At 47.7% G+C, this 27,462-nt stretch overlaps 1 protein-coding gene across 1 annotated transcript; it reads left to right on the plus strand.

Moving 5' to 3' along the window:
• Positions 1-4,212: 4,212 nt before the first annotated feature.
• On the plus strand, positions 4,213-15,208 carry LOC140906300 (lymphocyte antigen 6E). Its single transcript, XM_073329965.2, has 3 exons — positions 4,213-4,481; positions 13,158-13,277; positions 14,302-15,208. The coding sequence occupies exons 1-3, from the start codon at positions 4,430-4,432 to the stop codon at positions 14,505-14,507; spliced, it is 378 nt and encodes a 125-aa protein (XP_073186066.1). The 5' UTR covers positions 4,213-4,429; the 3' UTR covers positions 14,508-15,208.
• Positions 15,209-27,462: the final 12,254 nt, after the last annotated feature.

Here is a 27,462-nt window from a genome sequence, read left to right on the forward strand (position 1 = left end):
GCGAGCCCTTACTTTGTTTTCCCCTCACCCAGGGTGGTGGCAAGTCCAAACAGCCTGTTAAATTTTAAACAGCACCCCCTAGTGGAGGGTGTCATTTGTGAACAGAAAAGCCCAGGGAGAACATCAACAAAACTTTCATCCCAACATCCTGGTGGGAGACTAGATCATCTTAGTCCATGTCCCCTACCTGAGTGCCATGTTCTCCTCTACCCAGGCTCTTCCCCCGGGGTTCCCTTGGTTCCAGTCTCTGCCCTGGGGTTGTGCCTCTTGCCCCTGCTGGAGTAACTTCCTTCTCTGGAGCCAGTGGGTCGGGGAAGTCCGTCCACTGGGACCCTTCTCCAGGTAAAGCAGGTGATCCACGCGAGGCCGAGCTTCCAGACTGTGTCTGGGTGACAGTTGGCTGAGACCAGGTCCTTTTGGGTGCCTGCAGATTGCTGTCCTCTATCTAGGAGGTGCCCGTCTCCATGAGCTCCTCTGAGAGGCTCGCTGTCTCCATGGGTTCCCCAGAGAGCCCTGCTCAGCCCTGTGGCTCAGGTTTCTCCTGCGAGCTGCCCTTTGGAGCTGCCCTCTAACTGAGCATGGGTAACCTTTATTAATTAGCCACCCAGGTCAGCCGATTACCCCAACTAGGGCTAAACACTTACTTTTTCTTTAAGGATGTAGACTGACATCATGACATATCCACCTTACTCCAGGGGCTTTAAGGAAAATAATAATTATCATGAGACTCATGAGAGTTGGTAATGCTGAGTTTCATAGAATCCAAGGCCCAAAAGGGACAGTCTGACCCCCTCTATAACACAGGCCAGAGAAGTTCCTTGAAAAAATTCCTAAGGATTATCCTTTAGAAAAACATCCAACCTGGATTTAAAAAATGGCCAGTGATGGAGAATCCAATATGACCCTTGGTACATTGTCCCAGGGGTTAATTCTCTTCACTCTTAAATATTTACACCTTATCTCCAGTACAATGAAAGCCTTTACAGGTAACACTTTATATCTCAAATGCTTTAACAGTCCCCCCCCCAACTTTTTTCTGTCTTTAATAAAAGTTTGAATAGATGTGAATGATGGTTGTTACAATCGCAGTCAGCGGTGGTCGCTTGATGTGGATGTTCCAACAGTGCCTTGTGGAGGCACCTTAAAGAACTGGTTGCAAGTAACTTGCCAAGAGTCACCCAGGAAATCTGTGGTGGAGAAGACAATCAAACGATGGTCTCCCAAGTTCCAGACCAGCATTCTAGCCACTGGCTCAAACCAAAGACTTGATTTGCCTACCTGAAGAGGAAAGGCTGAGGAGGTAGCATCTACATATAATGCCTAATCCAAAGGGATAGCCCTAGGGACTAGACAGGAAGATTAGTTATCTCTATACTCTCTTGCTCTCCAGAGGACTTTGGCTAGTAGTCACATTGCTTATCACTTTTCTTATCTACAGGACAAGGAGGCTAGTTGCAACCTTTCCATTCTAACTGCTCTAGTAAATGACTGCTTGTCTATTAATAGTGTGTGTGAGCCCATTCGGATTTTTTTTCTTAAAGCCTCAGCTCCTGGAGTCATGAGATCATGTGAGAACTTCAGATTTCATTTATTTATTTTTTAAAATATTTTTAATCCCTCCTTATTGCAGAGACAAGCTCAGGATTTTTAAGCCAGACTCATGATTTTGAGGGGCTTGACACATGGTTTTTGGATTAGTGGGATTGGCCATACAGACCATTTAGACTCTGTGGAATTATAGGTCCAAATTCCAGCAGGAACAACTCAGACCTTCACCTTTCCCAGACAGATAAATGGTGTCCCATACACTTTACTGAGTGGGAATAGTTTGAATGAGACCTTAAAAAGGAGGTCATGTCTCCTCTGTATGAGCATTAGAGATTTTATCACACTTTTTATAAGAGAGGAATGATATCTTTAGCCAGAATTTCCCCTCTTTGGAGAGTACTTTGAACTGGTTGGTTCCTGCCTTTCACCCCAGAAGTGGCTGCATTTCATTGGTGGCTACATGGTTTAACATTCGTTGCTGGTACTTACACAAGATCAAAGAGTTTCTATTCCAATATGCCATTTGCACATGCCCATAATTTGCCAAAATTTTCATTTTGGGGACTCAAATTTTCCACGGTGGCTGCCTGCTGGAAGGTCATTTTTTTGCAAAGTTTGGACAAAATCCCATCAGCAGTTGTTGAAATGTTTGGGGGGGGGAACACTTTTCTGCATGTTAAACCCCCCCCCCAAATACTACCTTAATAGGTCAGGACGGCAGCCAAAACAATTGTGGCTTGATACTTGCCATGGCTTGCCATCTAGAAAGGACGAATGCTTTTGTTCCATTTTGATTTACCAAAGTTATGGAGAGCCCTTTTCAAGGCTTTCTATGCAACGAAAGGGGCTAGAAACATGGTAAATGAAACCTGAAGTTAGCCTTGGCATTTCTAGCATCCCGTCCCCGCAAACCAGTGGCTGGAGCACAGCTATGGGCTTCAGCACAGATGATCAGCTGTGAGCTTAACTATAAATATGGCCCTACCAAATTCACAGACATGAAAAACATGTCACAGACCGTGAAAATGGTCTCACCTGCATGAAATCTGATCTTTTGTGTGCTTTTACCCTATATTATACAGATTTCACAGGGGAGACCAGTATTTCTCAAATAGGGGGTCCTGACCCAAAAGGGAGATGCAGAGGGGTCACAAGATTATTTTAGGGGGTTTGCAGTGTTGCCACCCTTGCTTCTGTGCTGCCTTCAGAGCTGGGTGGCTGGAGAGTGGCGGCCGTTGGCCAGGCACCCAGCTCTGAAGGCAGAACCCCGCCAGCAGCAGTGCAGAAGTAAGGGTGGAAATACCATACCACACCACCCTTACTTCTGTGTTGGTCCTGGCAGTGGCTCTGCCTTCAGAGCTGGGCTCCTGACCAGCCGCCACCGCTCTCCAGCTGCCCAGCTCTGAAGGCAGCGTCGCCGCCAGCAGCCGTGAAGAATAAGGGTAGCAGCACCGCAACCCGCCCTTACGATAACCTTCTGACCCCCCTCCCCTCCCAACACAACTCCCTTTGCGGTCAGGACCCCGAGAATTACAACACCATGAATTTTCAGATTTAAATAGCTGAAATAATGAAATTTATTACTTTTAAAATCCTAGGACCCTGAAATTGACCAAAAGGGAGCAAGAATTTGGTAGGGCCCTAGCTATAAACTCTCACCAGACATCAGCAAGCAGACAAGGTCTCCCATCCAAGCCCTAAGCAGCCCCGACCCTACTTTGCTTCTGACAGTAGATATGTTCAGGGTGGCACGGCCGGAGATAGAAAATGAGGTGAAAAATTACAAATCTTTATGTAGTTACAAGAATCCCTGAGAGGCCATCATGAGGGCCTTTATACACCATTGCCCTACACTATGTGCAATCCTTCCTCCCTGTGCAAAGAGGGTGTCAAACGGTACCAAAGAACAACGGTGGCATTTTACACTCACTTTGCACTTTAGCAAATGATGTCATAAGGTGCAAAGTCCTCAGTGGAGCACAGGATTGGGTCCAAGAGGTGACTATAGCTGGACTGCTTGGTAATAGTAACCATAAGGGATAGGTCAGTGGTTTGAGCATTGGCCTGCTAAACTCAGGGTTGTGAGCTCAATCCTTGAGGGGGCCATTTAGGGATCTGGGGCAAAAAATGGGGATTGGTCCTGCTTTGAGCTGTGGGTTGGACTAGATGACCTCCTGAAGTCCCTGCCAACCCTGGTATTCTATGATTCTATAGTATAATTAAATTTAACATCCCGGTGGTGGGGAAAACACCAGAGCAGCCCAACACTGTAACATTTAAACCCCCATGAGTTTTTAACTTGTCATCCGGATTTGGGCAGAAAGATTTATTGCCAACTGGAACTTTTTCACAGAATGGAGCGTCTCTGTGCGGGCCAGCTGCACTGGTGACCCTCGTCCCTCTCTCTGCACCTAGAAGGCAGGGAGCAGGGTCCCCACCCTATTTGCTGTTGAAACCCGGTGTGGAAAAGGTTAAGAATCACCAGATTAGACAATAGAGTAGGGATTTTCCATCGCTGGTGTCTGGCTTATGCAGTGTATTAACCATCTCCTTGTGCAAAAGCTTTTGGCACAGAAATGCTTTAGTCCTCCTGCATTTCCTTCTCCCTCCAGGCTGCAGCGGGGAAACGAAACCAAACATAATTACATTTGCTGGGGCACTGCATTCTGTTAAGACTCTGAGCCTTGTTGCCTCTGGCTGTTCTAAGAAAAAAACCCACGTGAGCAAACTCCCCTGCACATCCCACACCCAGCCATCAATTTCCTGACTCCTCCCCACTATCTCCCAGTCTTTGCGTGAGCTGCCTTCACAGGAAAACATCAAGATCCTCATCTATAATCAGCCCCACCAAGAAGCAGCTGCCTTTCTGCCCTGGCCGAAGATGAAGGCTTTTCTTCTCGCCCTGCTGGTGGCGGTTCTGTGTGTGGAGCAAGGTGAGATACTGCTCATGATCCCTCTGTGCCAGACAAAGAGCCAGGGAAGTGGCTAGAAATGGCAGGGGCAGAGGGGGATTTTTGCAGCACCGTGGGCAAAGACTCTACCTTTAAGTGGGAGCTGGCACTTCTGCAAACCTCCCTTTGCAGCCAGCCGCTTGGTCCTGCGAAGCAACGGCTGGTGCGTTGGCTGTCTTTTGAGCACTAGCTTGTGTGGATGTAATAAAAATAGCTCAGTGCAGGCATAGAAAATTATCTCCGTTTCATGATGCTTAGGGGGATGCAGTGCTCTGGATGCAAGAGGGAGCACAGTTCTGTGGATCTGAGCTCCTTCCAACAGCAGCATGTCTTGAAAGGCCTAGGGGAAGATGAGGGGGGGCTGACTAGCCCTAGAGACAGGTCTAGTCATCTCTTAAAGAAATCTTTTATACGGTTATCCTCTGAGCTAGGCTCTTTTACTCAGGGCGATCAGTGCTTCTCAGCATTGCTTTCTTGCAACCATAATTTTTGCAAGTTCTTCTACTGTAATCAGCTAAAAACATAAGGGTCTGATTATGATCCCAGATACAGTGGAGTAAATCAGGGGTAACTGCACTGAATTAAATTAATTTGGAGGAATGGCATAAGTGAGATCAGACTCAGGCCCTACGATCTTACAATGCTGTGGTGGAATCCAGTAATATTGGAGGGGGTCACAGCAGTAGGTTCTGGTTGGAGGAGCTACTGGTTGATTCTTAATGGAGGATAAATTTTACTCCTCCAACTCTTCCTGAGCTCATCTGGTTTTAAAAATAAGGAGGTCTGGGGCGGTTTGATACTTGGATAGGAGACCTCCAGGGATAAAAGGTGTTTGTGGAACAGGCTTTTATTTATTTATTTGCCACTAAAGCTAGGAAGAACAGGCTCGGTTATTAACCAACGAATGTTCACTTGTTCGAAGATTTCCCCATTTATATGCTCCCAGATGTTGTTGTCTTTTGATTGTCTATATAAATGTATTATCCCCCTCTCTTACTGTTTACTCACATTAATACACACAAATAAGTCACCCCAAGACCTGCACCGGGTGCCAGGGTAAACTACAGCCTGAGCCCAAGGGAACTGACCAGCTCCAGCCACCTGGGTTTCTGGCTCAGAAATCAAGAACACTTCCAATTCCATGGGGTCCACAGTGAGAAACAACCAGTTGGTTTCTCGCTGCTCTTAAGACGATCTTAGCTGCCCATTCTAGATACTCACTCTGGATCCCATGCCGCAGTGTCTAAGCACATCGTGATTTCAACCAAGTGGACACAGAGAGTGTGTTATTTTTCCAGTCCCAGTCTATATGTGATCAAATTAAGCCCAGGGCGTGAGAGAAATCTGCTGGCCCCTGTGCCTGGACAGTAGACACCCTTCGCCAGTCAAATGGGGTTATTGCAGGTAGCTTTGTCCCCAGAGCAACAGGAATATTCCTTTTGCCATGCAAGGACCCTCTCCCGAGGAACTCCCTTTGCTTTAGCTGGCTATACACTAACCTGCCTTGAAGACATCACATGGTGTTTAAATGCCAAGTACTGGGCTGTTGAAGGAGAGCAGTGGTTGCCTGGAGAACACAGACAGAACTGGCGTGGGCAGTAACGGCTTGATCCAAAGCCCAGTGATGTCAGCGGGAGCCTTTCCACTGACTGCACTGGGCTTTGGGTCGGGGCTTGAAAGCCTTGGCCGAGCTCTGCTCTTTGCAAGGTCAGATTGCACAGGTCTTATCTAAGGCATTTCCTGAGGGTTGTGTTGTATCTCATGAGTTCGTCAGCATCTCTAGTAGCTGAGAACCAAAAGCTTCTTCCCCTGGCAAATTGTTCCATCATCTGATTGGTGGCAACTGGTTTTTGTGCTTGCATTGCTTAGGTTCTTTGTTCTGTAGTTTCAGTCTCAGCCTCCTTAAATAATTCCTCCCTCTTCATTACGTTTTCTATTATTAGCTATTTTTCAGGAGCCCGTTGTTTCTGTTTTTTCTCTGTAATGTAGTTACTCGTACTGGCATTTGACTTGGTGCCGTGTGAGATTTTGATGAAAAAACTAGACTGACAGAACATTAGCATGGCACACACTGACTACGGCCATGTCTACCCTGGCGCGCTTACAGTGGCATGGCTGTACCGATGCAGCTGTGCCTCAGTACGATCTCTCGTGTGGCTGCTGTGTGCCGACCGGACAGAGCTCTCCCGCTGACAGAATTAAACCACCCCCAGTGAGTGGTTGTAGCTGTGTTGGTGGGTGAGCGACATAGCGCTGTCCACACTAGCAGTTAGGTCGGTGTAACTGATGTCTCTCCGGGTGTGTGTGTGTGTGGGGGGGGGTTCACACCTGTGAGCAGCGTAAATTTTGCCGACGTAAGTGGTAGTGTAGACCTGGCCTAAAAGCTGGCTCACTGATAGGTGTCGCAATGTAATTGTCAATGGGGAATTGTCCTGCAGGGATCAGTTCTTGGCCCTATGCTATTTAACATTTCTATCAGTGACCTGGAAGAAAACAACGTCATCACTGATAAATTTACAGGTGACAGAAAAACTAGGGGAGTGGTAAATATTGAAGAGCTCAGGTCACTGATAAAGAGCAATCTGGATTGCTTGGTAAGCTTAATAATGGGCTCTTCAATCTTCAAGAGAAACCGATAACAAGATCCATTGTGGGGAAGTTGAAGCTGGACACATTCAGACTGTTAATCAGGCATACATTTGTAACAGTGAGGGTCATTAACCATTGGAACAATTTACCAAGAGTCATGGTGGATTCTCCATCACTGGCAAATTTTAAATCAAAATTGGGTGTTTTTCTAAAAGGTCTGCTCTAGGAATTATTTTGGGGGCAGTTCCCTGGCCTGTGTTTTATAGGAGGTCAGCCTAGATGTTTACAATGATCTTATGAATCTGGGAATCTAGTACAGACATTGTTTATTGTACGTATTACAGGAGGAGGCAGAAGCCACAGTTATGATTCAGGGCCCATTTTGCCGGCTTACAGACACAGTAAAAAGCAGTCCCTGTCCTGGAGAGTTTACAGTCTAAAGTAAGACACAGTGTAATAAGGGGGTTGAACACATGATTGGATGGGGGCTGGGTTAGGGTTACTCTGCTAGGAACACAGATTAGCCACATAACAATTGGACACTTTCAAATCAAAGGACATTTTAAAAATGCACCTATAAATATATCAGAAATATTGAGATCAGTAATTGCTATGGGCAGAAATACAACAGTGTTGTAAATTGCACCTAACTACTCAACATGAGTATTTGGAATTATGATAAAGAATTCATTTTCACTCCTCTTTAACCGTGTTTGCCAGCGTAGCTCTGGGAGAGGGGGTGGAGCTGGATTCTATTCTGGCTCACACATCTAGGCAGAATTGTTTAAGTGAGATCATAAAATGGTTATTAGTGAAAGGAAGGATGGTCCGGTTGATCAGGCACTAGAGTAGGACTTGGGAGGCCTAGGTTTAAATTCCTGTTCTGCTACAAACTTCCTGCATATCCCTGGGCAAGGTACTTAGCCTCACTGTGTCTCAGTTTCCCCATATGTAAAAACAGGGGTGTTGTGAGGGTAAATACATTGAAGATGCTGAGGTACTCAGATGCTATGGTACTGGGGGGGCTATATAAGAACCCCTGTTAAGAGCTAGATTAGTGATGATGAGTAAACAGGAATGATCAAGGTTAAACTTGTGGCACTGATGATTAAAAATGCAAACTGAACTAAGATCATCTGCCTTAGAGTCACTAAGGGCTTGGCTATACTTGCGAGATAGAGTACATTAAAGCAGCTCCGGGCGCACTAGCTCACTACCCATCCACACTGGCAAGGCCTGTAGAGCGCTCTGACTCCACGGCTAGAGCGTTCCTGGTACTCCACCGCGGCAAGAGGAATAATGTTTGCTGCGTCTTGGCTATAATGCCCAGGCGTCAGTGTGAACGAGGTGTTGCATTACTGTGCTCTGATCAGCCTCCGGAAACGTCTCATAATCCCCTTAAGTCAAGTGGCCACTCTTCTCATTGTTTTTGAATGCTGCAGGAACGCGGATATGCCCTTTGAAAGCTCCGTTTCTGACAGCTGGCTGCTTATCTGCTCTGAGACAAAGCAACCATTAGTGTGAAATGCTGTGTGTGAAAGAGAGAGGCGGTGGGGGGGGGGGTCTGCTGCTGTCTGAACTTACAAGACAGCATGGTGACATGCTCTCAGCCCCCAAAAAACCCACTCTCTCCCCCCCACATACACACAACACATTCCCTGTCACACTCCACCCCACCCCTCCACCCCCATTTGAAAAGCACGTTGCAGTCACTTGCATGCTGAGAAAGCTGCCCATAATGCACCGCTCCCAATGCCGCTGCAAGTGCTGCAAATGTGGCCATGCCAGTGAGCTTGAAGCTTTCAGTGTGGGCAGACTGCATCTCTTTCCCTACTGCGCTCTACGAAGGCTGGTTTAACTCAAAGCGCTCTACATCTGCAAGTGTAGCCATGCCCTGAGGGACAATCAATGTGGAATCTCTGTGATGCCATTTGTATTGACTCAGAAATGAATCATCAGATTAATTCACTGATTCATGGGCTCCTCGGAGGACCGTGCTGTCTGAGGCTGTGTCAATGGGAGGCTTTCCTCTGGCATCCGTGGGATTTGAATCCGACCTGTGGCTCTGTAATCCTGCCAGGTAGCTGCAGTTTAAACTGCTCTGCAGACTTGTTAGGAAAGCAGCCCCTTCCTTCAGGATCAGGCAGTGATGTTTTGAGCTGATGATGCCATGCGTGTAACTACATATTCTTGCTATGAAGTGATGGGGATGGAGCTGTTTGAAAACCGGTCTCGGCTTGTTCTAGCTGCATTCTCCAGACCTCCCACTCATGTAGTTCAATTAGTGTCTCTTGATAAAGCATCTGTTGTTTTTTTCTGCTTCAACCCTGGACTCCTAGAAGCCTTAGTCATGAACCAGAACTACATTACGCTAGGTGCTGTATAAACACAGCATGAAGATCTTACACTTTGGGTGCTCAGTAATAATAAACAGTGACCCCCGAAGTGCACGTAGCCGTTCAAGTGCAGCTGGTCCAATAAGCCAATAATCCCAATGTCTGTATTTAAAAAATGACCGGAACCGTCAAGAAGCACCGCACCTGTGTTCAGACGCTGATCAGAGCCCCGGTCTCTTGCCTTGGCTCACTTTACTGAGGAGCATTTCAAAATCTTGCCCATCTTTTCATCAGATGGAGAAGAAGCAGAAGAGAAGGTGCTGGCTTCATGGAGGGTTCGGGAGACGTTGTGCTGGTGGAGGGTGTGACAGGTTCTCCCTAGGGCGCCACCTGGAACTGGGGAACCACTGACCCGCCAACCTGGGCTCCCTTTACACTATACTACTGTGACCAGCCTGCCAAGCCCTCTTCCAGGCTCTGACCTGAACTTTCTCCAGCATACATACAGGTGGGGACACACCCAGCTGCAGTTACACGCAGATGCTGCGATCAACTCTGCATGGGAAGGCTCCAGCTAAGGTATTGGCCACATGCTCAGGCACGCACCCCCTCTGGAGTGTAAACCCAAAATTATACCGCCTTGTGCTGCACAGGGAACTGTACAGCATAAGCTCATGAAATTCACCCCCTCCCTCAATGCGGAGAGGAGTATACAACAACGTTTTGCCCCAAGTTATGACTCCCTCAAACTGGTTTTAGACAATGCAAAACCAAGTTTATTAACTACAAAGGATAGATTTTAAGTGATTACAAGGTATAGCAAATAGATCAAAGCAGATTACCTAGCAAATAAACAAAAATGCAATCTAAGCTTAATATACTAAATATGAACAGAATATGAACAGCAGATCCTCACTCTAAGTGATGATACAAGCAGGCTGAAGATTCTTAAGGGGCAAGCTGCACTTGCTTACAGCTTAGAATCCCCCTGGTGTTCCATTCACAGGCTAAAAATCCCTTTAGCCTGGGTCCAGCACTTCCCCCAGTACAGTCTTTGTTCCTCAGGTGATCCAGGAGTCTCTTTGGGTGAGGAGTCAGTGAAGAACCTCGATGATGTCACTCCCCTGCCTTAAAGAGCTTTGTTTGAAAGCTTGGTTCCCAGACCAGTCTGTGGAAAAACACTGATATCCCAAAATGGAGTCCAGCACCAGGTGACCTAGTCCCATATCCCTGTAGTGTCATCATAGCCGTGAGTCTGAGGCTGTCTGCAGAGTCCTCAGGAAGGCCTCCAGGTGGGAGATGAGTCTTTTCTAAGGCCTATTGTTGTCTCTAATGGCCCTTCCCCACCCAGGTTTTCAGAATGAAAGCATCTGGTCCAGTGGGTGTTCCCCAGGGGTAAACACATTTGTAATACAGCTAAATAGTCACTATTCCTAACTTAAGATACAAAAATGATAAAGGCATGCAAATAGGATAATCATATTCAGTAAATATCCAAGGATCCAATGATTTCTTACATGACCGATCTGGCATAAAAGACATCATAATTATGCCATAATCATATCATAACATCTCTATGAAGGACATAGGGTGCAGTGTCACAGAGGGCAGGGATAGATCAAGGTGACTGATAGGGGAGAGCCCAGTGTTCACCATCTGTGGCATGTATGCTGTGGGGCCAGTGGCCTAATCATGCTCCTGCTCTCACTGGAACTGTAGGGTGTTAGTGGGTATTGTAGCCAAAACCAAGATCGGAAAGTGCCCTGCCCTCAGCTAGGTGGGTGTGCTGGGAGAGCTGGAGAAGAGGTTCTCTGCTCCCCACCTTTGCTAGGCTAGCTGTCAACTTTAAAAAACGATGAGCAGTTGCAAAGAGCACTTTACTCCCCACCTGGCCCCACTGGAGGCGTGTGAGTAAGGCACTCTCCAGTGTAGGCGGAGCACGTGCTTGTAAAATGCGTGTTGCATCCTCTTCTAGTGTCTGGGCCGCAGAGGATAACAGCCCACTACTGCTTCTAGTTGGAGTTATCAGTTCCCTGCCAGTGGTCAAGGTCTGTGTTGTGCTGCTGAAAGGCCTGGGTTCAAGCTCTGCTGGTGACCCATGGAGGTGGAGAGATTGTTATATAAAGGTGGCAAAATCAAGTCCTGGGATGAACTTAATGCTTCAGATCTTGTTCTTTCTTAACCCATCCCCTCCTTCTCTTTGTGACCTTTACGCATCACTTCCTGTCCAATTTGCACTATAAACTCTCTAGGACAGTAGTGGGCAACCTGCGTCCCGTCAGGGTAATCTGCTGGCAGGCCGCCAGACAGTTTGTTTACATTTTCACGGCTGCCTAAAGGTCCCAGTGGCTGCGGTTCGCCGTTCCCAGCCAATGGGAGTGGCCAGAAGCGGTGGCCAGCACATCCCCGCAGCCCGTGCCGCTTCCCACAGCTCCCATTGGCTGGGAACGGTGACCCACGGCCACTCGGACCTGCAGGCATCCGTGCAAATGTAAACAAACTGTCTGGTGGCCCGCCAGCAGATTATCCTGACGGGACGCAGGTTGCCTACCACTGCTATAGGAAATGCACCTTGCCTCTCCATTTGTTTCTATAAAGCATCTAGCATGCTTCTGACACTGTAATAATAATAACCAGGCTTGTTTGGAAAGTCAGAATGAATTAGGTGGGTTTGGCATGATGATTTCTTGAGAAGTCCAGGCTTATTTTTGTTTTATAACCTTATTACCCTGTCTGTAACATTCTGGCTTTGGAAAGGAACGTGCTGAGAAAGTATTTACAAATGGGTGTCATGGAGGGCGCTGGGGGAACTTTTCAGAGGCATAAATAGCAGTTGCATGCCCAGCTGCCATTTATGCCTTTGAAAATTTGCTCCTCTGTGTTTTGGGTCCAATCCTGAAGTCCTTACTCAGTCGACGCACAGGGAAACCTATCACTGGCTTCAGTGAGAGTTCAGCCTGAAATAGCGGCTGAGAACATCAGGATATGGTCCACTTTGATGCTCATTAGCAGCAGGTCACAGGGATGGGGATTAGAATAATAGAATCATAGAAGATTAGGGTTGGAAGAGACCTCAGGAGGTCATCTAGTCCAACCCCCGGCTCAAAGCAGGACCAACCCCAACTAAATCATCCCAGCCAGGGCTTTGTCAAGCCTGACCTTAAAAATATCTAAGGATGGAGATCCCACCACCATCCTAGGTAACCCATTCCAGTGCTTCCCCACCCTCCTGGTGAAATAGTGTTTCCTAATATCCAACCTAGACCTCCCTCACTGCAACTTGAGACCATTGCTTCTTGTTCTGTCACCTGCCACCACTGAGAACAGCCGAGCTCCATCCTCTTTGGAAGCCCCCTTCAGGTAATTGAAGGCTGCTATCAAATCCCCCCTCACTCTTCTCTTCTGCAGACTAAACTCTAGTTCCCTCAGCCTCTCCTCATAAGTCATGTGCCCCAGCCCCCTGATCATTTTTGTTGCCTTCCATTGGACTCTCTCCAATTTGTCCACATCCTTTCTGTAGTGGGGGGCCCAAAACTGGACGCAGTACTCCAGATGTGGCCTCACCAGTGCCGAATAGAGGGGAATAATCACTTCCCTCGATCTGCTGGCAATGCTCCTACTAATGCAGCCCAATATGCCGTTAACCTTCTTGGCAACAAAGGCACATTGTAAACGAGGAACCAATAACATATTCCTGCAAGCCTCTAACATGGGCTGTGTTTTCCTTTTGCAGCTCACTCGCTGGTGTGCTTCACCTGTACGGATGCGTCCTCCAACTGGGGTTGTCTGGCATCAACTATATGTCCCAGTGATGCGAACTACTGTGTGACCACGTATATTGGTGCAGGAATTGGTAAGTTTGGGCATGTTCTGCCTATTTTCTTTCCATAGCTCTTTCCCAGTTGATATCCTGCTCCTGTTCCAGATCACTGGGTTTTCCTTCCTCCTTCTGCTGGAAGGATGGGACATTGCTGATGTGTAATTGGGAATAACTCCTTGAAACTGAATGGCAGGAGAACTTTGCTGGGACGCGCTAACGGGGCGGGAGCCCCCGTGCTCATTAGTGAGGTTTGCAGAGGAGTGAATGACTGAGAGGAGGGCAGTGCAGGAAATGTCAGGCTTCCTGTACGCCAATGTGGGCGCTGCATATCTACCCCCCCAGCGTTGTCTGAAGACCTGAAATGAGGCTCTTTATAGCCCAGTCCTGCAGCTGCTCCCCAGCCATGCGATGCTTTAAGCACCAAACATCTCATGTGCTGGTGCAAGGTTCCACTATTGGCGTGGGCACATGAGAGAATTCGCTCGCTCCAATCCCAGTGCCTGGCTGGTTGTGCATGCACAAAAGGAGGCCAGGTTGAAGCCTTTTGGAGAATATTGGTGTCTGCTGCTTAATGAGCTCTGCTGTGACCTAACTACTACCAGCTCTTTAAAGCTCTGAGGCTCAAAAGCAGGAGACAGGACTCAGTCACCTCTGTGCTGCATCCCCACAGCCCCCACTGAACTCCCAAAGCCCTGTCCCAGCATGCAGTGGGCAGAGTGTGACAATCTGGAATGGATTCTCAGGGTTCATTGGCTGTTCCCTCGTCCTGGCCAGGAATCTGAAGGGGATGTTCCCAGATTGTTACATACGGGTCCGTAACTGCTAGGAAGAGACTAGTGCTGCTTTCATGGTATATAATAGCAATAATGACCTCTAAAGGCTGGGCATTCACTGGCAAAGATAAGGCTGTGAGGCCATTAACTGCTGAGAAATGGCCTCCTCATCTCAGGATTGATTAGCTACATTGGTACAACTATCTCCTTTGCAGAGCTAAGGAGCTCCTGTCCGAACTCTGAGAAATATTTTAATCTTGAGTCTCTTTCTTTTTCCGGTACAGGCGGACATTCCGGGCAGAGCATCTCCAAGGGGTGTGCTTCAGTTTGCCCCAGCGGTGGGATAAACATAGGGATAGCAGCCGCCTCTGTTTCCTGCTGCAGTTCATTCTTGTGCAATACCAGTGGGGCCAGCAGCGTGAAAGTCAGCTACTCGGTGCTGGCCATGGCGATCTTGGCCAGCTTCATCTATATCAGGGCTGGACTGTGATCGGGTCAGGAAAAAGAACTTGATGGCCTGAAGAACCTGCTCCGGCTTCTCCAATGAGACACCAAACCCCTCTCTGTGCAAAGCTATACTGGGGTTACCGATGGTGCCCTTTCTTCCAACTCTGTCTCAGATCCCATTAGACAATACCTGCCCTCTTGCTGTTCACAAGGAAATCCTGCTGCTTTCACTAGGTGCCCCTCTGTGCCACTTAGCAGATCTGGATGGCTGCTCCCAGGGGTTTGGGCACAGGAGGCCTGGGAAGCTCAAATGAACAGTGCTGCCCCACTGGGGAGATGCCTGCTTGCACTCCTGACCCATCAGGAAATGGTGGATAATGTTGGCAGGGTTTCTGCTTTTATACCTGTAGTCCCGGTTGATAGGGCTGATTTAAAAAAAGGTCAGGGCTCAACAGGAAATGTTTAGCCCAAACCACCTCCAAAGCGGAATACTTAAAGACCCCTGCCTCTTGCTACCGCAGAGACATTTCCCATCCACGTCACGCTAGGGTTCAGCGCCAGACTGAGTGCCGGGAAGGCATGATCCAAAAACAAACCTCAGACACATTCACCCCCGGTTGGATTCTGGTTTTTTACATTGTTTTCTTTATTCTGCTCCTTGGATGACTTTTCTTATGTAAAAGGAATGCAGTGCTCGCACCGTGAGCATCAAACCTGAATAAACACGTTCCCGTTCTTGCCTGAGCCCAGATGTATTGTGTGTCTGTTTGCTTGCTGGAAAAACAGGGTGTGTGAGGTGCCCTTAGCCAAAAGGTCAACTCATGGGTGCAGCACAACTGCTCCTTGGGACAGCGGCTCTACGGTTCTCATCAGCGCCCTCTCTCTTGTCACTTTTCATCCTAACACAGACCTTTACCGCCCATGCCTGCCGCCATCCCCCCTCCAGTATGGGCCCAGATGAAGGAACACTTGTTCTTCCCAGGCGTAGTAGCTGTAACTTGTCCCACAGACCAGATGCTGCCTTGTATCGTTTTACTCCCTCAAAGCCCTTTCGGATTCAGTCCGTATGACTGAGGCTGGACAGGATGAAGCGTGAGTCTAGTCTACCATAGACGTGTCATATGGGACTGGAGCAAACGATATGGGAGCAAAACCGCTGCGGGGTCAGTCTGTAGGTTAGATATTAGCGTCTCTCCGATTCCTGCCTTCCATCGTCAGTGAGTGGTGACGGAAAACCGTGCAGCTCTATTTAAAAACAGCCATTATGAGCAAACTTCTTTAAGCCCTTGTTGTCATTCCAGAGCGCCCCCATGCGGGCAGGTGTGGTGTTGCAGGCGAGCCCTTACTTTGTTTTCCCCTCACCCAGGGCGGTGGCAAGTCCAAACAGCCTGTTAAATTTTAAACAGCACCCCCTAGTGGAGGGTGTCATTTGTGAACAGAAAAGCCCAGGGAGAACATCAACAAAACTTTCATCCCAACATCCTGGCGGGAGACTAGGTCATCTTAGTCCATGTCCCCTACCTGAGTGCCATGTTCTCCTCTACCTCTAGGCTCTTCCCCCGGGGTTCCCTTGGTTCCAGTCTCTGCCCTGGGGTTGTGCCTCTTGCCCCTGCTGGAGTAACTTCCTTCTCTGGAGCCAGTGGGTCGGGGAAGTCCGTCCACTGGGACCCTTCTCCAGGTAAAGCAGGTGATCCACGCGAGGCCGAGCTTCCAGACTGTGTCTGGGTGACCGTTGGCTGAGACCAGGTCCTTTTGGGTGCCTGCAGATTGCTGTCCTCTATCTAGGAGGTGCCCGTCTCCATGAGCTCCTCTGAGAGGCTCGCTGTCTCCATGGGTTCCCCAGAGAGCCCTGCTCAGCCCTCTGGCTCAGGTTTCTCCTGCAAGCTGCCCTTTGGAGCTGCCCTCTAACTGAGCATGGGTAACCTTTATTAATTAGCCACCCAGGTCAGCCGATTACCCCAACTAAGGCTAAACACTTACTTTTTCTTTAAGGATGTAGACTGAAATCATGACATATCCACCTTACTCCAGGGGCTTTAAGGAAAATAATAATTATCATGAGACTCATGAGAGTTGGCAATGCTGAGTTTCATAGAATCCAAGGCCCAAAAGGGACAGTCTGACCCCCTCTATAACACAGGCCAGAGAAGTTCCTTGAAAAAATTCCTAAGGATTATCCTTTAGAAAAACATCCAACCTGGATTTAAAAAATGGCCAGTGATGGAGAATCCAATATGACCCTTGGTACATTGTCCCAAGGGTTAATTCTCTTCACTCTTAAATATTTACACCTTATCTCTAGTACAGTGAAAGCCTTTACAGGTGACACTTTACATCTCAAATGCTTTTACAGTCCCTTCCCCCCCCACACTTTTTTCTGTCTTTAATAAAAGGTTGAATAGATGTGAATGACGGTTGTTACAATCGCAGTCAGCGGTGGTCGATTGATGTGGACGTTCCAACGGTGCCTTGTGGAGGCACCTTAAAGAACTGGCTGCAGGTAACTTGCCAAGAGTCACCCAGGAAATCTGTGGTGGAGAAGACAATCAAACGATGGTCTCCCAAGTTCCAGACCAGCATTCTAGCCGCTAGCTCACCCCAAAGACTTTATGTCCCTAGCTGAAGAGGAAGGACTGAGGAGGTAGCATCTACAAATAATGCCTAATCCAAAGGGATAGCCCTAGGGACTAGACATGAAGATCAGTTATCTCTACACTCTCTTGCTCTCCAGAGGACTTTGGCTAGTAGTCACATTGCTTATCACCTTTCTTATCTACAGGAAAGGGAGGCTAGTTGCAACCTTTCCATTCTAACTGCTCTAGTAAATGACTGCTTGTCTATTAATAGTGTGTGTGTGCCCCTATATGGGTTGTATTTTTTCTTAACGCCCCAGGTTCTGGAGTCATGAGATCATGTGAGAACTTCAGATTTTATTCATTTATTTTTTAAAATATTTTTAATCCAACCTCGAGAGGGGCCCTATACTAAATTGAGGGAAGAAATAAGAAACTGTCCAGGAGAGCCTAAGACAGAAAAGTCTGTAGCCATGATAGAACAGAGATCAACCATTAAGAATGCTGCAGGGGGGATACAGTCAGAGAAGACACAAATCATTCCTGCGAGTTCTTCAGACTTAGAGTTGATGGTAAAGTCATTAGGCCTAGTGAATATGAAAAGTTTAGCTACAGTGGGCAGAATTAGGAGGAACAGAGAATTTAAATATGAATTAATTTTATAGATTAATCAGGGCAGCTACCACTCGAGAGATTAGACAGGCAGTAGATTGAGTGAAAAATGCTTTGGACAGGCAGCCAGAAGCACACCATCTGATACCACGATTTATTATGCTGTAGGGAAAAGAGAGAGGTCAAAGACCCACGAAGGTGTTATCCAGTGCAGATTACATGAAGCCTGGAGATTCACCCAGGAATTACCTGTTAAGAAGAATAACTGGAGAAATAAAACCGGTGACTCATCCCAGGGCAGAGGTCGCCAAACATGTCACAGGTGATTCTTTGATGGCAATTAATTTGAATCAGAGGGAATTTTGGAATGATGTGTTTGAAGGATTGGACAGAAATTTATTAGTGCTGTCTACTAATCTGATGAACCAAGCAGCCCAGGATGAGGGGTTAACGGTTATGGATGCACTGGATAGTATCCAATGAACGATGAAAGGGGGAAAACAGGTAGCAGGATTGAAACCTAGAGTACCTTTTGTCAAAGCAATAACATATTCAAATGAGAGTGCTTATAGATCAGGATACCGTGAGAGAGGAAGAGGCCACGGTAGAGGACAAAACACCCCACCCCAAGGAGGTAGGGTGTGGAATAATCAAAATGAGCCCTAGAAGTGAGTAGATGTGATTCGGAATAGCGCTTGGAGGTATTTGAAATTGAGGGGAGTAGACATGGATAAGTGGAATGGGAGACGTCCTGATGAATTGATCAAAGAAATGCAAAGGATGGAAGAAGAAATGTTTAAGGAGCAGAAGAAGGTTGCAGCTCTGCAAGCTGAGGGTTCAGAGAAACCTGCTCTATAGGGAAGCCCCGATGACAAGTCACTCCCACTGGAAATGGGTCCTCCAGGGTGGGAGATGGTAACTAGAATAACATGTGATTCAAATGGGAGGCCGAGGACAACTGTCATTGTGGGAGATAATGGACCCAAAGATGCCCCATTGGATAGTGGGGCTGGTGTAAATATTGTAAATAGAAGTTGTGATTTGACTCGATATGTGTCAGAGATCATTGCAGCAGCCTCCTTTATTGGGGAAGGAGTGACAGGGAAAATGTATCATTCAGTAGAAATAGCTATACGCAGAGAGAGAGTGGGGGGATTTTTGTTGTAAAGAACAAATGCTTCAGATAGATCAGGCGGCTGAGCCAGAAATATTGGGAACTCCTGTTCTGAAGAGGAATCGGGTGATTTTGGATTTAACAAATGGAGTTCTGGGGCGTGTGCCCGGCTGGACGGAAAGCGTCCTGACAGCAGTACTCCAGGAATACATGCTGCAGAAGCAGTGGAGGAGATTATACTGGATCAACAGGATGTGGGTAAAGGGGTTCCCCGATGTATGGATTAAGAATAAACCAGAATGTGGTGAAATCGAAACATGTGTGAAAATCGTGGGGGAGGAAGTGCCATCACAGAGACAGTAGAAATATCCTGTGCAAGCCAAGACAGGAACTGAGAAAACAATTGAATCATTAGAACAACAGGGAGTGAGTGAAAGGGGGAATTCTGCATACAATAGCCCAACCTGGTCCATATTAAAAGCCTCAGGAGATTGGAAATTGACAGTGGATTTTAGACAAATTAATAAAGCTACCCCCCCACAGCACCAATAGGAGCAAATCTACCTAAATCAAAGTGATGGCAAGAATACAGGGGGCCCCTAAATGGTTCTCTGCCATGGATTTGACAAATTGTTTTTTCACCATGCCATTGGATCCCGATTCTTGGGCCTGCTTTGCATTTACTTTTAAGGGATAACAGTACTTGTTTAAGAGAATTCCCCAGGGCCTCCATTGCGCTCTGGCTATTGCGCACCAGCAAGTGGTGTGAATGGTGGATCAATGATCCAAAGATGATCGGGAGAATGTCACCTCATATGTAGATGACAGATTAGTGTGGGGGGACACTGAAGAGGAGGTGTCTGAGCAGACTAGAAAAGGGTTAAGACTGATCCAGGAAACGGGTTTCAAGGCTAATGAAGAGAATGCCCAACTAGTGCAGAGGAGAGTGAATTGTTTGGGGGTGACCCTCGGGGCACAAGGAATTCAGGTAGATCAACAAAAGGTGAAATCATTAAAGAATTTACCCAGGCCAGAGGATTCTCATGCGTTGAGGGTGACGTTAGGAGGGTTTAACTCTTTCAGGAAATACATCTGGAATTCTGCCATTATAACTGGACCCTTGTGGTGTTTACTAAAAAAGAAAGTAGAATGGGAGTGGGGGCCTGAACGAGAAGAAGCTTTCTGTCGTTTAAAACAAGCCTTGTTGCAAGCTCCAGCATTGGAATTCCCAGAGATAAACAAGCTGTTTGTGATTAAGTTGGCAGCAACCCAACAAAGTCTAGCGATGGTCTTGATGCAGGACATGGACGGGAAGTTAATCCCGGTAGCATACGAGTCTAGAAGATTAACCCCTACGGAGCAGCAGTTTGGGATCTGTGAAAGAGAACGTTTAGCTGCTGTGTGGGCCATTGAAGCTTTTGCTTTGACTACTGGCACAGCCCCTATTATAATACACACACCTCACTCTCCCCTGAAGTATATTTTACCAGGGAAACTGCAGGGGAAAGGAATATAAAATACCAGGATGGCCCAATGGACCTTGATGTTAACTAGCAGAGATGTCACTTATGAGAATAACAAACAAGCAATGATGTTACCATAAGCCCTCCTGATGAAAGGAGAGGAGCATGAGTGCCCACGTCCAGAAACCGAACCGAAGTTAGTTGAAGAAGCACGCCGAGTAGATGAAGCGTTAAGCCTGGGAGAAAAAGAGGTTTGGTTTACAGATGGTAGTTCATATCACGAGAACTCTAAGAAATATATGGGATATACGGCTGTACAAATTGATGGGGAGACTATTTCTGGTTCTAGGAGTTTGACTTCAGCTCAGGGAGCAGAGGTCACAGCTCTTAGTGATCTGCTTAAACAGAAAAATAATGTTACAGACTGTCTTTATGTCTATATGGATTCAGACTTTGTGGCACAAGGACTGTTATACCGGATTGGGATTTGGAAAAAGAATCACTGGGAAACAGCTGAGGGAAAAATGTGGTCCAAAAGGAGGATTGGAAATCTATCTATGATTGGTTGAAAAAACACCAAGGAAAATTAAGAGTAAGGCATATTAAAGGTCATCAAAAGCGAGAAGGGAATGACAAATATTGCAATGATAAAGCAGGTGCTTTAGCTAAATCAGCAGCAAAGGAACCTTTGGGAGTTATGGGAGTTACTAGAGCTCAAGCCATAAAACAGGAAGTTAAACCTGAGGAAAGGTGGGGAAACTGGAATATGCAAGGTGGATATGTGGTGCATAAGAAAACAGGAGAAGTGGGTACCTGACAAACTTCAAAGAGAAGAGATTATTACACTGTGTCACTCTATGGCTGACCAAGAAATAGAGAATACTCTCTTTAAGGTAAAGCAAATTGGAATATGGCCTAAGTTATGAGAGGTCGTAGAAAACTGTTAAAAACTGCATAAGGTCTGCCCAGTTCCCTCAGCCTCTCCTTGTAAGTCATGTGCCCCAGCCCCCTAATCATTTTTGTTGCCCTCCGCTGGACTCTGTTCAATTTGTCCACATCCTTTCTGTAGTGCAATACTCCAGGTGTGACCTCACCAGTGCCAAATAGAGGGGAATAATCACTTCCCTCAATCTGCTGGCAATGCTCCTACTAATATAGCCCAATATGCCGCTGGCCTTCTTGGCAACAAGGGCACACTGCTGACTCATATCCAGCTTCTCGTCCACTGTAACCCCTAGGTCCTTTTCTGCAGAACTGCTGCCGAGCCATTCGGTCCCTAGTCTGTAGCGGTGCATGGGATTCTTCTGCCCTAAGTGCAGGACTCTGCACTTGTCCTTGCTGAACCTCATCAGATTTCTTTTGGCCCAATCCTCCAATTTGTCTAGGTCACTCTGGACCCTATCCCTACCCTCCAGCATATCTACCTCTCCCCCCAGCTTAGTGTCATCTGTGAACTTGATATGGAACTGCAAAAGTAACTGATTCAGATAATGGGCCACATTTTGTAGGAGGAGTAATTAAAAGTTTATTAAAGCCCTCCAAGACTTTCCAATACCCCGTACCTGCTAAAAACCTCTGGCTGGTACTGCGTACTGGAGAGTACTTACACTACTGTGCACCAGCCATTGCTTCGCAGGACCAAGCGGCTGGCTGCAAAGGGAGGTTTGCAGAAGTGCCAGCTCCCACTTAAAGGTAGAATCTTTGCCCACGGTGCTGCAAAAATCCCCCTCTGCCCCTGCCATTTCTAGCCGCTTCCCTGGCTCTTTGTCTGGCACAGAGGAATCATGAGCAGCATCTCACCTTGCTCCACACACAGAACCGCCACCAGCAGGGCGAGAAGAAAAGCCTTCATCTTCGGCCTGCCATCACAGCCTGGGCGGATCAGGCAGCTGCTTCTTGGGGAGCTGGTTATAAATGAGGATCTTGGTGGTTGCCTGTAAAGGCAGCTCATGCAAAGACTGCGAGTTAGCGGGGAGGAGACAGGAGACTGATGGCTGGGTGTGGAATGTGCAGGGGAGTTTGCTAACGTGGTTTTTTTTCTTAGTTCAAGAGCAGCCAGAGGCAACAAAGCTCAGAGTGTTAACTGAATTCAGTGCTCCAGCAAATTTCATTTTGTCTGGTTTTGTTTCCCCGCTGCAGTCTAGAGGGAGGAGGAAATGCAGGACTAAAGCATTCCTGTGCCAAAAGCTTTTGCACAAGGAGATGGTTAATAAACTGCATAAGCCACAGACACGGCGGTGGAAAATCCCTACTTTATCATCTAATATGGTGATTCTTAACTTTTCCATACCGCGTTCCAACAGCAAATAGGGTGGAGACCCTGCTCCCTGCCTTCTAGGCTCAGAGATGGGGTGGGGGTGGGGGGTCACCAGTGGAGCTGGCCAGGACATAGAAGCTCCATCCTGTGAAAAAGTTCCAGTTGGCGATAAATCCTTCTGTCCAAATCCAGATGAAAAGTTAAAAACTCATGGGGGTTTAAATGCTGCAATGTTGGGCTGCTCTGGTGTTTTCCCCACCACAGGAATGTTAAATTTAATTATATTATGGTCACTATTACCAAGTGGTCCAGCTATAATCACCTCTTGGACCAGATCCTGGGGCTGCTTAGGGCTTGGATGGGAGACCTTGTTTGCTTACTGATGTCTGGTGAGAGTTTATAGCTAGGGCCCTACCAAATTCACAGTCCATTTTGGTCAATTTCAGGGTCCTAGGATTTTAAAAGTAATAAATTTCATGATTTCAGCTATTTAAATCTGAAATTTCACAGTGTTGTAATTGTGGGGATCTGGCCCCAAAAGGAGTTGTGGGGGGAGGTCACAAGGTTATTGTGGGGGGAGCGTGCGGTACCTGCTACCCTTACTTCTGCACGGCTGCTGGCAGCTACGCCGCCTTCAGAGCTGGGCAGCTGGAGAGCACCGGCTGCTGTCTGGTGTTAGGATATAGATATTCAGGTCTGTCTGTAAAGGCCTATACTCTAAGAATTTAGGTGTATTCCTATCACTTGGCTAGTTATAGAGGTATAAAAGAAAGAATCAAAATCACTGTCAGTCAGTGTAAGGTCCTTCTCTTACTGTGACAGTCTGAGGCCCTGTTCTCAGGCTAAGGCCTTTGGCTAAGCAGCAGAGGCAGCCATAAGCTGGGAAGTGACCGGTCACCTCCTCACATTCCAACCTAGTCACATTGAAAGAAGGTGCTATTGGGCTCTTAGGAATACAATCCTGTCCTGATAGAGAACCTCCAGAGAAAGGGAAGTGCCTAGAAGATGTAAAAGGAAACTTAGTTTGATAGCATCCTGTCTGACAAGAACTCACTTATCAATAGCTGGGATGTGAAATCCTCAGTTCGGTATTGTCTTGTCATTATAGTTCCCACTTTGCTATTGCTTGTCTGTGTAATCTCTGTCTGGTTCTGTGATTGTTTCTGTCTGCTGTATAATTAATTTTGCTGGGTGTAAACTAATTAAGGTGGTGGGATATAATTGGTTACATAATCATGTTACAATATGTTAGGATTGGTTAGTTAAATTTCAGGAACATGATTGGTTAAGGTGTAGCAAAGCAGAACTCAAGTTTTACTATATAGTCTGCAGTCAATCAGGAAGTAGGGGGGTGGGCATGTGGGTGGGGGAAATGGGAACAGGGAATGGGGGTAAGAAAATTGGAATCATGTTTTGCTAAAGGGGGAAATGGGAACAGGGAATGGGGCTGGGGAAATTGGAATCATGTTTGGCTAAGGGCAGGAATGGGAACAGGGACACAGGTGTAAGGCTCTGTGGTGTCAGAGCTGGGAAGGAGGATACTAAGGAAGGAAACTGGAATCATGCTTGCTGGAAGTTCACCCCAATAAACATCGAATTGTTTGCACCTTTGGACTTCGGGTATTGTTGCTCTCTGTTCATGCGAGTGTAAGCAGTGTCAGGATGAGCTCCACCCTGACATCTGGTGGTGAGGTGTGGCAAGTTGTGGAAAAGAACTTCAGGGGCCGATCTCATTTGCATAGGCACACCCACCACGCCTAGAATGAGACCATAGCTGCCCAAATGGTCACTTTGGCTGCTGTGGGATCCCCAGTGTCTCTGTTATTGGGGCAGGAAGAATAAATTGCTATTACCCTGATTATGGGAACTGTGCTTGGAACTGTACGTGGCCTTTTGTTATGATGGAGGGATTCACCATCAACTAAGTAGCACTCGCTAGGCAAGGGTCATGGGTTCCAAAACTGTGTGAATGGAGAGAGGCTGGGGATAAGTATTAATACTTGGTGGCATGGGCCCCTTGGTGAGGGCCTTACATGCTGATTGCACTTCCTCCTCTCTCCACTGTGGAATATCAGAGCTAATTTTGATTTCATTAGAAGTCTAGTTATAGGCTGCTGAGCTCACTTTGGGCTGACAGTGCACCAGCACTGGGGCTCCCCTACTATAAGCTGAATTCACCTAAGAGCTGAAATCACTGAGTGTTGTGTTAAGTAGTGGGGGAGCCTGAAGATATATTGTGGAGCAATTTGCGGGACGGCTGGTGAAGCAGTTCGACGCGGAGCAGTGTGTGGATGGCAGGAGCTGCTTGTGGGCCGTGGAGCTGAGTGAAGGAGTTCATGGGGCGGCTGGCAGAGCGGAGCGCAGCTGAGTGAAGGAGTTCGTGGGGCGGCTGGCGGAGCGGAGCGCAGCTGAGCGAAGGAGTTCGTGGGGCGGCTGGCGGAGCGGAGCGCCGCTATGGAGCTATGGGGCGGTCAGCTTCAGATCACGTAAGGTGCCTCTTACCCCTGTCCCATTTCCACCCAGATTGGGAGGTAAAGCTCCGCCGATAAACTTTCGAACTCTGGGGCTGCCCTGACCAGGGACAGAGACTTTTGGGGCATTGGACTTTTGGGACTTTGGGTGATTTGGGGTTGCTGGACTCAAGAACCAAAGGGAAAAGGGCATGCCCCAATTTGCCTGGGGTGGGGTTGTTTTTGCTCATGGGTTGTGTTATGAATCCGGTTGGTGGTGTTTCCCCAACATAAGGCCACATTGTTTCTCTCTGTTATTAAAAGACTTTTGCTACACTCAGACTATGTGCTTGCGAGAGGGGAAGTATTGCCTCTTGGAGGCGCCCAGCGGGGGTGGTATATATTGGTCCCAGGTCACTGGGTGGGGGCTCGAGCCGGTTTGCATTGTGTTATTGGAATGGATCCCCTAGATATTGAACCCGGCCCTTGTTGCTGCCAACTCTGACGGGCAGAAGGGTTACATTTTTGGGGGCTCGTCCGGGATCGCCTGGGTCAGTACCCCTCGCAAGCACCTGTTGAGTGATCCACTACATTGGGAAACAATTTATATTTTTTTTGTTTGTGCTTATATTTTGAGGAAATTACTGTTTGTATAATGGCTAATATGTCAGGTTTGTTGGGCCCTGGCTCAGCAGCTTCTAGCTCAGAGGCTGCAGCCTCGGCTGATGATTGGACAAAAGCTCTGGGGCAAATATTGGAAAAGGTTGTGCTTCCCCATGCTGAGTCAGACTCTTGTCGTAAGTTAAGATTATTTGCTGGGGAGGAGGAGTTTGAACCCTGGTTAGAGCATACCACTGAAATGCTGCAAGAGTGGGCCGTACCAGATGCAGAAAAGCGAAGATGCCTTATAGAGAGCCTTGGCGGCCCAGCATTAGATGTGATTCGCACCCTGAAGCTCATTGACCCTGGGGTCAGTGTAAAGGACTGCCTAGAGGCCCTTGAACACAACTTTGGGAGCGTAGAGGGCCCTGAAGACAGCTACTGTAAGTTCCTTAATTCCCGACAACAAAAGGGCGAGAAGGCTTCAGCCTACATACAGAGACTGGAGAGACTGCTTCAGAGAGCTGTCATGAGGGGAGCAGTGACTGCTGAGCAGATGGATCAGACCAGACTGGCTCAAATTGTAAGAGGAACTCAGTATCAGAACCCGATTCTACTTCATCTCCGGCTAAGAGAACGACGGGAACATCCCCCAAGTTACTCCCAGCTGATAAAAGAGGTCCGAGAGGAGGAAGAAAGGCAGGCTGCCAGTGAGTTTTGGGAAGCCCAAACATCGGAGCCAGCCAGCACAACACCACTGCAAATGGCCAGTGTACTGATGGTGAGCACCAGAGAGGAACTTGCCCAACAAATGCAGGTCCTGACGGAACGGATAGCTGAGCTGCAAAGTACCGTTGACCGAGTTAAGACTTCTAGGAATAAGAAGCCTCAAACTGTGGCGATTGAGAAGCCCGCACTTAGAGCCACCATCCCCCCCAGGCGAAGGGGGAAAGGTCAATTCTTCTGCTACCGATGTGGTCAGGATGGACACAGTGCTGCCAAGTGCCGTAATGAAGAAAACCCCTCCTTAGTGTATGGAAAGCTGAGGATCAGTTGGGAGAGATCCGGTAGCTGCCAGAGGGTCTGGGGACGGGGACCCCCCAGGTCTGCAGGATTTGAAGATTCCCCCAGAAAAGACTGTCCAGCTGGGATCCCTGCAGGACTGATAGGGCCTCGAGCAGAGGTCATGGTGAGGATCGAAGGGGTGGAGTGTAAAGCAGTGCTTGACACTGGATCTCAAGTGACTATTATATTTCAGTCATTCTACCAACAGATGCTTAGGCACCTGCCTATACAGCCACTGACTGGCCTTGGCCTATGTGGCCTCAGCATGGATGAATACCCCTATCAAGGGTATGTCATAGTGCACCTGGAATTCCCAGAGGAGGTTGCTGGGGTAAGAGAAGAGGTAGACACAGCTGCCTTAATATGCCCTGACCCTAAAGGGACTTCTGATGTGTCTGTGCTGATAGGGACCAACTCCAGTCTCTTCAAGGTACTCGCGGATTACTGCAGAAGGCGGGCTGGGGACCAGTACCTGAATACCCTGATGATCCATACGCTTTGTGCTGAAGCCTATAGGAAAATTGAGAGCGCTAAAAGGGACACATCTGAGCTACCGCTTGGGGCACTGAAGTACGCGGGCACAACCCCCTTAGTAGTGCCTGCAAGGACGGAGCAAGAAGTGCTTGTCATGAGTACCTGTCTGAAAGGCAGTAAAGGGACGTTAGCAATGATAGAGCAGCCGATGGGAGGAGAGCTCCCTGAAGGAGTGCTGGTCCCCAGTGGAGTCATAACCCTACCTGCTGAAGCCCAGGAAAGGGTGACTATATTGATTGCTAATGAAACGAGTCGTGATATTTTTGTGAAGCAAGGACAAAAGATAGCAGACCTCTTTGAGCCTGAGTCGATTGTAAAACCCCAGTATGA

Source organism: Lepidochelys kempii, chromosome 2 (genome assembly GCF_965140285.1).
Source record: "Lepidochelys kempii isolate rLepKem1 chromosome 2, rLepKem1.hap1, whole genome shotgun sequence".
Classification (NCBI taxonomy): Eukaryota; Metazoa; Chordata; order Testudines; family Cheloniidae; genus Lepidochelys; species Lepidochelys kempii.

Coding starts and splice junctions, on each gene's coding strand:
- LOC140906300 (XM_073329965.2), top strand. CDS start 4,430: ATGAAGGCTTTTCTTCTCGCCCTGCTGGTGGCGGTTCTGTGTGTGGAG. Junction 4,482..13,157: donor GGTTCTGTGTGTGGAGCAAG/GTGAGATACTGC, acceptor TTCCTTTTGCAG/CTCACTCGCTGGTGTGCTTC. Junction 13,278..14,301: donor GTATATTGGTGCAGGAATTG/GTAAGTTTGGGC, acceptor TTTCCGGTACAG/GCGGACATTCCGGGCAGAGC.